This window comes from Corella eumyota, chromosome 5 (genome assembly GCF_963082875.1).
Source record: "Corella eumyota chromosome 5, kaCorEumy4.1, whole genome shotgun sequence".
Classification (NCBI taxonomy): domain Eukaryota; kingdom Metazoa; phylum Chordata; class Ascidiacea; order Phlebobranchia; family Corellidae; genus Corella; species Corella eumyota.
Window position 1 is genome coordinate 3,273,893 of NC_137494.1, and position 11,538 is coordinate 3,285,430.

Below are 11,538 nucleotides of genomic sequence, written 5' to 3' on the forward strand. Positions count from 1 at the left end.
CCATCTAATGCAAAGTTAATGTAGCGTATGGCATAGCTTATATTTGATTCAATTAAGGGATCAGAGTTAAACCTGTTTAACCTAAGTTACTGCACGATATAAATTTATTTAAATTTATATTGGAATTTAGAATAAACTGTAAGTATAAATAAATTTACATAACATTTGTGAAGACTCTTAAAGCATTTAATACCTTTAAAAGGTACTCTAGTCGTTTTAACTTTAAAATTAAGGGTAAATTTTCAGTAACTTAAAGTAAAGCACATCAGAATAGCAGCCGAACTTCATTGTAAATTACAAAAATGCCAAAATTAAGAAATTTAAAAATTTTAACTTTAAATTATATAAAAAAATACAAGGTTTTTAATTTATAAAAAATTTATTACAAATTAAATAAACTCAATTTTTAATTTCACTTTTCATAATACGTAAAATATTAGCTTCTAAACAATACCGTTTATAAATAAAATAAATACCCAAGCTTAAAATATGACCATACCTAAACTCTAATAAAATAAAAAGCATGTAATATAAAAACTATAAATAATAAGCTGAAAATTATATTTTTAAAGCAAAATGCTAAAAAAAAAAATCAAAATAATAAAATAAGGCCCCATTACAAAAAACAAGAAAAAATATGACGTCATGTTCTAAACAAAACTAAAAACTCACGTCACAATCTAAAAAACAGAACAACGATAACCTTTTCAAGGCATCTCAGTTTCGGGAATTAACCCAATTCTACCGCTCGGTCTGCATCACGCGTTCGAGACTACTAATTAATATAGGATTTCTATAGCGTGTGACGTCACGTCCAGTACCAGTTTTGATTACGTGACGTAGAATCGCAAGTTTTAAGTTTAAGTTCGGGTTTACCGTCTTTAGCTGAAGCTTCCAAACATTTATTGTTCATTAAACTTTTAATTGTTCCATCCTAGAAAAAAATAAAAAATTTTAATAAAAAATTATTAAAAATAAATTTAAATAATTTTTTGTTAATTCTAACTAACCAAAGTTAAACAACAAAAATAATTTTTTTTAAAATTATGTTTAAAAATAAAAAAAATCATTCAATATTCCCCAAAAAATTACACAAAGTAAATCAACAAAAATGCAAAATAAATATCATTTAATTTTTTAATTCTTTTTAATTCAAAAACATAAAAAATTACTTAAATTTTATCAAAAAAAGATTTTTAAAACTTACTGCTCCGTGTTCCCATATTTGGGTATCAGGAGGTTGGATCGAATCCACGACACAATCAAGCATTGTTACGTCACTATCAGCCATCACCGCACTCATGCACATTTCCTTCTCCGAGTTAAATCTTACTTCTTTGCGCGAGGTGTACTCGAAAAACTACGTCACAAAAAATATTATTATGACGTCATAAAAATAGCTTTAAATTTAGTTTAAAAGATTTTTAAAGTCTAAACTATTTCAATATTTAAATATTTTTGCTATTTTATTTAATTTAAGTGAAGAACTAAAACAAATTTCAAATCAATGTCGCTATAACAAAGTTGGGCAAATTAACAAAGTATTTTAAGCGCAATTTTTTACTAAAATATAATATTGTTTTGTAAAAAAATTCCCTTTAAATAAAAAAGATTATATGTGTATTAACAGATATTGCGTGCTTTTTTCTAAATTAAAATATGAGTGTATTAAATAATCGCAAAAAATGTGCCAAATTACCCCTAAAATTTACTTTTAACCTTTTTAAGACCAGTTTCATGACATGGCGAAATAGTCAAAGGTCGTCCGAACCACGTGGTCGACAAGTTTATAAATATAGGGAACGGGGAAATTAAATTTGCTTTATAGTCTAAGCAAAAATTTCTACGACCTATCTATAAAAAAGTGACATTAATTTAGAAACCTGTTATATGAGAATAGGGCAAAAAAAGTATTTTTTTTTCTATTTTTTTGCCCCAAAATTTTTTTATAAAATTCGGCCAAATTTTTCGCATTTTTCGTGGTTATATTAATCTCGTCCCTGCTAGCTATTCGTCCCCGCGTTTTTGTCACTTTTACCTGGTTTCCCCCCTGTCCATGACAGCCGAAAATTGAAACCTTTCCTCCGGTCGGGTTATGATTGGGAGGGGCGTAGTCGAGACAATAAGACGGCATTCCACTGTTCCGAAACTAAAAAAAAGAATGGGATTTAGTTTAAAAAAAAAAAAAAAAAAATTACATTACTGATGCTTATACATTTTTATGCTAAATATATAAGAGGCCGACTTTACAGCCTTATTAGAAGTTTTCTGGTACCCAGTCTTAAATTCTTTTTACCAGTTTTAAAGTATATTATAATACTTTTTAATCGTCAATTTATTTACGCCTTTGTCATAAGCGACTTACTTAAAGGCTTTACTACGAAAAATTAAAAGCCTAATTGAAAAAAATTAATTTAATTAACTTACTGCTCCATAAAATCCTTCTCGATCTTCAGGTACATGTAAGTCTGGGTATACATTATTTAAATACCACTCAAAATTATGACATTTTAGACTCTCTCTTAATGCTTTACGGTCAGATACGTCACCATAATCCTCCTACAATTTAAAAGATAATTTTTTTAAGAAAAATTAAAATAAAATTGATAGAAAAATTAAATAAATTTTAAAGGATCATAAAAAAAACTTAAAATTTTGTATAAATAAAGTTTATTTAAAAATTTCAGTATTTTTTAGGCTATGTTGTAATATAAAAGTTATTTTAATATTAAGGTATTATGCAGGCTTAAATATCAGGGATTTTCCGTTCCTCACAATATAACATTTCACGTGACCCTTTACCCAACAATATTTAAAAAAAAATATATTCTAAATATCGTAAAAATTAAAATAAAATATATTTAAAGTGGTTTAGCGATTTTTAAAATGATAAAAAAATCTTTTTTGGTTTAGGTGAATGTTCAAGTGTTTTAAGTTACCACGTGACAATATTAAACCCGCCACGCTTAGGTGAGCAACAATGACTGTCATTTAAAAAAATCATGTGACCAGTAATTTAGAGATTTATATTATAAACCCAACTTAGAGAACGTGACAAAGTTTAAACCCACTGGTAATGACGTCATTCAATTACTACGCATACCATCACCTGACTTAAAACTTTAAAGTAAAATGCACTTTGTAAAAAAGGACATTATATAGGAAAATAGAAAAAATATAGGGTAAAATAATTAAGAAACTACAATTTATTTTATATTCTAAAAATATTACTGTAAAAAATTACTATTAATATTTTTACCGTAAAAATACTGTAGTAAGAAACTACCTTTAATTTCTACCGAATAGTGCGGTAAGAAAAATATCACAGGGGTCATAAGGTAAAATTTACTGGTTCGACCATAAAAAAAATTAAAAATCGGATTTATTTTTTTTTTAAATTAAAAATCAGAAGTCCAACAGTTAGCTTTATTAACATCATTTTACCTTCATAGCTGGAGGGTTCCTGATATAAAAATGTCTTTTATAATCATCCATCCAAACTTCGGCCGCTCGCAACGTATTTTGAACAAACTTGGGTCGCGGATAGGGGGATTTTTTAGGGAACACATGACCCACGTGGGAACACGGCAGGGTCTCAAGTTTACCCCCGCACATCCAAGCCTAAAATATAACATAACGTCATCAGTATGTTGGTGACGTAAAAAACATGAAATTTTGTAATTTTTCCATAGACCCTAGAAAAGGTTATAGTTAAAACGTCTTAATAAATACCCCTAATAAACCCAACTTACCCTGAACGAAAGCTCCAAATTTTCCCCACCCCAGATTTCCATCCCAGCATCGTAGGTCCCAATATGCGCGAAGAATCTTTTACTGACAGCAAACAATCCTCCAGCCATCGTCGGACTTCGAATCGGTTCCACTGCACTTTTTCTCCTTGATCGTTCGTGTTGGGGCATCGTGTGCCACTGAAACGTTAACCTCCAATCGAACCCACCGATCTGGGGTTCGTGGCCCCCGTAATAGTATCTGTAAGAAATATGACGTCATTATAGGAACGTGTTATTAGTAATAAACTAGTATAGGTATTATAATTTTGGTTTTAATGTGTTTTAAACCCAAACTAGATATGAAACTGAATAGTTTTCTAAGTATTAATTTAATAAAACGTCAATTATTATTAAAACGTAAGTGTCTGGCACGTAACGGTGATATTTTGAAGAAATCAGATTATAGTAAACATATCAACCTTTAAAATTTAAGACTAGATTTTCAATTTTGTTAAAAATAAAGAAATAAATTAAAAATACAAAATTTAAAAATAAAAAGATAGTTCTAAAAACTAAATTTTATATTTTTTTGTGCTTCTAAATAAGTGAACTAAAATAAATAATAAAACCTTAATCTATTATTTATATTTAAATAAATCAGCTTAACTTGTTTAAATAATAAATATAGGTATGTAAAAATAATTCGGTTTAACCAATGTCAGCATATTTGGTTAATATACATTCGATAAAAATAAATTTGAAGTGCTTCGTCAACACTTTAACTCTATAAACACGACTTTGCAGCTCTTTACATGATATAGAAGTTAAAAGATTTACCACGTTGTCGGTAAAGAGTTGCAAATTCATGCAGCTATAATCTGATGCGATTAAAACATAGGACATTAATTTAAAAACAAGTTTTTAAGCAAAAATAAGAGAAAATACTTATTTTTTAACTTCAATGAAAACAAATTTTGTGTTTTGTTTCTTACATATCGTCATAAATTAGAGCAAATTTTTTTTTAAAAAGAATTTTTTAAACAAGATTTTTTTTTTTTTTTTTTTAGTTTTACTTACTCAAAAGTGTTCCAGTCGATAGTATCAATAACAGGGTTGGTTATAGTTGTTTCATCTTGCATAATTCTTTCTAATAATGGTTCTAACCAACCTTCCATACACTCACAATGACAATCCAAAAACGTCAATACTTCACCTAAACAAAAAAAAAAATTTTTAAATCTTTAAAATTAAATAAATTGTCACATTTGTCTAAATATAGTTAAACAATAAAGGTACATTAAAGATTTATAGGGTTATATAAAGTTCCGGATATTCTACGTTTTGTGTATTTGTATAACTGAAAACAATTTTTTACCCAAATTTTTTACCCAAAATTAAAAAATCCACGCGAATAAAATACGCAAGTTACGTTAATTTTACTACACAAAATTCTCCAAAAAAAACTAATTTGAACTCCAAAATATACAAAGCATTAAAATCGCAAAATCATAAGATGCCCGAGATAGCAAAAATCAATCAGTCTTGTGGTTAATTAAAGATATCACAGTCTTCCGCCAGTACCAGTCAGTATAAAGCCTGATGTGACAAGTTATTTTAAGTTGAATAAAGATTTGCATAATAAACATGTTTGAAATTTGCCCGGGGGTGGAAACGAACTTTAATTTTTTATTTCAGCGCCAGTTTTTATGTTGTTTATAATTCGTAGAATTTTGCTGACATTTATAAATAAAAAATAATTTTAAATTAAAAGTACATACGTTACATATATTATAATATAAGTATATACTTTACATATATTATAATAGCAAAATATACGTTTTTTTTAAATGCACATTTTTATCCTCGAAAAAATATTTTTAGGCAAAAAGTGCCTACGAGATATGAAAAAAGTGTTTACCTTTAGCTTGCGAGGCACCCAGTAACCTTGCACGAACTAAACCTTCTCTTCTAGAGGTTCGAATCAACCGAACTCTGTCAATATCTTGCAAATATTTTTCTAATTTCTCTTTCAAAAACTCTAAAATAAAAAGATATTTAATTTTTTGGTAAATGTGATTATATATTATTTTTCTATTCAAAATAACAATGCTAAAAAATAATTTTTCTTAATTAATAATTTTTTTAAACAAATTTTTAATTAAATTTAAAAAAAAATATATTTTAATTTTAGGGAAAAAAAATCAAAGGTTAAAAAAATGTTAAATAAATTCGATTTTTTGAAGAAATAACAAACCACTTAACACACCCAATTACTTAACCGACAATCCCTTAAACAGACAAACTAATAACATGTTCGTTACACTTGTGGTTAATATATTGGTAGATTTTGTCAGATTAAAAATTTAAGTCTAGACAAAAATATCTAAATAAGTGGGTATAGGCAAAAAAAAATTATTTCTGTATTTGCTTTTAAATTTGTAAATATTAAAGCAATTTCGGTTTCTAAAATTGAACAAAATTGACATTTTTAAATTTGATTTTCTTTTTTTTTTTTTTTTGGTTTTGATTTTTAAATTTTAGTTGAACGAGTATATATATTAGTTATATCCGCATTCATTATGTTTTAAATATAGATGTAGACGGAAAAGTGCCTCTGGGTGTAAAATTACGTTTAAAATTAAATGTCAGTTTCAGGAACATATCCGCTTTTTTATTAAAATTTTTATATCACCTTTTATAGATTTTATATGTTTATTAGGAAAAGACGACTTTTGTTCACGTGTTTTAAACTAGCAGTAAACCACGGGCTTGAATGCAAATAATATGACAATGGTGGGGGCTTAAACCAGGAACCATTAGGGTTGTAATACGATGTATGCTTCATTTTTTTAAAACTTAGTTATCCTTGTAGTAAAAAAAATGGCTTCACAGTATACACGAAATAAAATCTGCGCTACCCCAACCCAGTTTAGAGTCGCCCCTAGCAGTTTTGGATGTTATTGACCTGTTAATATTGCCCAGTACTTAACTTACTGATTGTTTTAAGGGCTTAGCAGAAGTACGCATTGTTTAAAATGCCCTAATAAAATACGTTATGACAATTAAAATATTTCACATAAAAATTAAATATGTTTTTACCTCTATCGCTGAAATCGTCCACTAAAATAATCTCAGTAAGCAAAGAAGAAGGAGAAGAATGTAAAACACTGAATACTGTCCTCAACAATGTCGTCCAACCCTCATTATAAAACGCGATGATAACACTAGTGGTCGGCATCTTACGATATGGAAATGGACTTCGGCTGCGACACCTGGAAATCAAGTTAGAATGGTTACTAACTTATTAGTCCTGTTGTGTGATAGACCAGTCATGGGAGCGGACTACGGCCCAACAGGCTCCAAGTTCGAGCCACACCAAAGCCACACTATAAGCCCTTAAGCCCGGTGTTTACAAATAACCAAGGGCAAACTCTAATTCTCAAGCCAAAAAAATCTTCTAAAGGTAAAAGAAAAAAAAGGAAAACTTATTAGACTCTAGGTTTAAAACCCGTTAAGAAGATAAAATAATGTGTGTATACTACATACGAAAATATTTTACAAATCTATCAAAATAAAATGTAGTTAATGTAATCCATATGTGCTATACGTCTTTAATTTAATAACAATTGATTTTCCAAACATATGGTAAAACGGGAGTTTATATTGTATGAAAGAAGCATAACCTAATGGCAATAAAACTTAAATTTAAAATCGTGTAATTTTGTATATAGTAAATAATTAATAAATTCAGAAAATAATGAAAAGCGACGCAATTTCGATACAATATATTTTCAACCTCATTCATAATTCATAAGTTACAGGAAAAAGTAATATTAGATCTATCTAACCCAAAAAATTGTTCTAATTTAAATGTTTCATTATTTTATCAACGATAAAATTAAATAGCCTATCATGTATTACAAATTTAAGACATGTTTAAAATAACAGTGTAGTAATATCACCAAAAATCGCAGTTGATATAAACTTATAATACGCTTTTACATATACGTAGTTCAACTTAAACAAAACGCTTTAAAAATGGTAGTATTTTCAAAATATATAATCACAGTTGTGGTGTAAAATAATTCGTTTGTTGCGACCCTATTACAACGAGCAATTTCTTTTACGAAATAATTTTGCCTTTAAAGGTTACGTTAACCTTTACTAATCGATCAAATACTTTAATACGACGTAATGATAATATTTGTTCTGTAGGAACTCCGCCTTAATTAGGTTTACAAGCGTTGCGATTGCTTAATATAGCACTGCCAAGTGTTCCTAAAGTTAATTATTAGTTAGTGATTCTAAAACTATTTAAATTTAACTTACAAATCATGTCTTGGGTCCTTCAACGTTCTATGCAGCGAAATTTTTTCACTAACGAACTGATTAACAGCGTAAGTCTGAATGGCATCTTCTTGCAATTTCTCGTCTTTCGGACTTAAATTTTTGGGTCTCACCGCCTTGCCCCCTTCTCCAGGCCCGTTTGGGTTTAAATTAGTGGGTCTGGGTAAAGCTGGTTTCGAAAAATAAGCTTGGTCTTTATTGTTATGTAAAGGCTCACTTTTTTGACCCCGCTTTTGCATAATGTCATATTTTCTGTCGTTCGCAGATTTACGGAATACTAGAAAAAGGATTCCAATAGTGAGAAAAGTACAAATTGCGATGATTCGAATCCGGTGCTGTTTGCGAAATGACAACCACTTCATTTTCATTTCCTAATTTTTTTTTCTAAACAAAATTAAAAAACATGAACGGTTTGTGATAATAAATTAAATCTACTTTGCTATTTCACTACTAGTATACAACCTTTATTAAGGTTAAACTGTGACTAAAGCCTAAAAAAATTCAAAACATAACTGTTTACAAAATGTAAAATCTGCTGGAATTAACAGTTTAAAATATATACCTATAAAACAATCACGTTTTGTTTATTCTTTTTAAGATTTTATAAAACTAATTAAATTCAAAACAAAATCATCTGACACCATCTTCTAAATAAACCTTTAAACTGTCGTTAATCATCTTATATTAATTTAAGAATCAGCTAATTTCGTAAACAACAAAACCGACATTTTATGCCGCGTTCTATTAAAAGAACTGTTATGGTTCAATCAAGTGAAAACGTGACATAATAATTTAAGAATATGACGTCAGAATTTTAACTCATAATATTTTGCAGCAACTGTTGTTCATATCAATACAGCTAACCTTCGATATTGGTTTATTAGCTTAAACTTTAAACTGACAAGTTGAAAAACAGGTTTTAAGATATACATCTGATATTCATTAATGGCCTAACCTTGTATCTTAACTGTAAAGACTGCAGCCTTAGTTTTAATAACAAACAGCCAGCAATATGGCTTTGTAGCCTACACACTGTACTAATTACAGTACTCAGTAAACGTGTACACAGACAACAGCTCGCCCAAGACTTTAGTAATATATTAAATCAAAAGAAGTTTCGTTTAAGAATTTCTACAAAACACGCACAGTTTAGGTAAGTAGGCGGTTAGGCTCTTTAAGTCTAGGCTGTTTTGGGAATCATTTAACACAAAAATAACTTACTTATGCCTCTAAGTAAAAATGACATCTTTTTTATTAAGAGTTTTTTACAATATTAAATATTGGCGGCTACACGTTTACCGCAGTCTATTGACTACATCGTGTTTTAAAGTAAAAATAGAAATAAATATTGGCAGGTTCGCAGTAATAATCGTTACTCTTCAAAGGACAAAAAGTCAAAGAAAAAATTCTAGCGACTGTATTTCTTTAATAAAAGAATATTAATTAAACGTGCGCATTAAAACAAAAAAATACGTTTTTATTACAAACTAGGTCTATAATTAATTAAAGATTGATAACCTGCCTTAAATACAAACTAAAAAACAGCAACATTTTTACTACTTTGATGGACTGTTTTGCCTTTGCAAATTTTGCTTCTTTTCTAAGAATTGATATAATGACTACGCAAACGTAGGCCAGTAAAGGTCATCAGATAACTTTAATAACATTGCATCCACTATAATCTAGTTAATCTATTTTGATAATGCAGCTAAATATCAGAGGCTTTTATAGTAAGTGCCCTAAAGCGATTTGAGCATTTTTTTGAATATTGAAAATACAGAATATTAAAAAAACGCTTTGTACTTTAATAAAAACTAGAATATTATTTTTTTTAGCAAGAATTTCTTAGTAACATGACATTTTCTTTATAACATAGAATCAAATCCACCTATTTCTTGACCGTAAAATTACAGAGGCTGAATTTAACACCTACGTTAAATGACATTCCTATATGTCTAAACTATCAATTTTCATAACATTGCGAACTTTTTAACATTAGATTACGGGTTTAATATTTGATTCGTCTGGTTCTATAAAAACAAACGTTTAACTGGTATCTATAAATAGAATGTTCTTCTTAAAATATAGATCGCTATAGCTTATTTATTTGCATATATATTCTTTCAAGTCTAGTCAAAATAAACATAATGCCAGCAAAAATACGTGACTTTCGTTAGGTCGAAAATATTAAAATACTTTTTCAACAACTTAAAAAAATTCGTGATAATTAAATCCGTGTTTGTAATTTTAGACAAATCTTCTTAGCTTTGAAAATTTAGATTTAAAACAAAGGTTAGGTTAAAAGAACTGTGATTATATCTAATAACATCGAATACCTTAAAAAACGTGACTAAATAGAATCCCAAACTGACAATTTTGTTCTTAAATTTTCCGTTTAATCTTATTCTTAATAAATATAAAACATAATTGGTCAAAATTTGAACTAAATTTATAAAAAAAAGCCTCATAGCTGTGCTAATACTTAATTATAGGAATGTTTGAAAGTCTCAGGACTTTTAAATAGAAAAGCATTAATATTAATGCATATTTACCGTGGGAAAAATAACATTCGCAAAAGCACACCAGCTATAAACGGTTAATAAATATTTAACAAGAAATGTAGTGACAAGAATTTGTTTATAAAAAGAAATATATAATTAAAAAACGCACTTGAATATTCGACAACGCGTTATATCAGTATAATATATCTAAAGCGTCAACAAAATTAAATAATACCAAACAAAAATGACAGAACACTTGTAGTTTAAGGTCCCTGAATTTAATTTTCTGATCCCTGCCAAATTTTTTTTATTACTTTTAGGGTTTTTTGAAATCAATAAATTTATACTTTAGCTCTATTTAAAAACTAAAAAAAAAACTGATTTTATTTTAGCCTTTCTAAACCTTCCATAATTTTTATCACAAACAAAATTTGCGAAAAAATCAACTTTCTTGTCTTACCGTCTTTTCGCGACCCACTAATTAAAGTTAACCATGACGTCATAATTCCCGCAACAGTGCGTCATAATAGCCAGAACAGAAGGGCGATTACGAATTAAATTGAGTCAGTTTATTTAATGTTAATATTCTAATTGATAAGTCACACGTATACGATATTGAAAACCACGTGGAGTTGGCGGTCTCAATACCATTTTAAACTTAATCAACCCCCATTAAAATCTAATGGAATTAATATGATTAAACCTTTTAATTTAAAATGAATTAAAATTAACTTTTTGGCAATTCATTATCGAAATCCTGCTATACTTAACAATGTATTAATGTTTGCACATTCTTTTGCATATTTACTTAACTTTAAGTCTATAGTTTATTCAAAGGCAAGTTAGTGCAAACTAAAAAAACATGAATATTTTCGTAGCTCTATTCTCATTGTAAAGCATGTAATTAAATACCAACACGGGAATTAAGCAATAGGAAACGGCGGCTTAAATTTAAATCG

The 11,538-nt window shown here is 28.3% G+C and overlaps 1 protein-coding gene across 1 annotated transcript; it reads right to left on the reverse strand.

Moving 5' to 3' along the window:
- Window positions 1–374: 374 nt before the first annotated feature.
- LOC145753272 (polypeptide N-acetylgalactosaminyltransferase 4-like) lies at window positions 375–8,455 on the reverse strand. Its single transcript, XM_082569680.1, has 10 exons — window positions 8,061–8,455; window positions 6,831–7,003; window positions 5,650–5,769; window positions 4,809–4,944; window positions 3,753–3,990; window positions 3,445–3,621; window positions 2,428–2,559; window positions 2,039–2,149; window positions 1,208–1,360; window positions 375–934 (listed from the first exon to the last, which is right to left on the reverse strand). Exons 1-10 carry the CDS (start codon window positions 8,444–8,446, stop codon window positions 809–811), a joined length of 1,752 nt encoding a protein of 583 aa, XP_082425806.1. The 5' UTR covers window positions 8,447–8,455; the 3' UTR covers window positions 375–808.
- Between the last annotated feature and the right edge of the window lie 3,083 nt (window positions 8,456–11,538).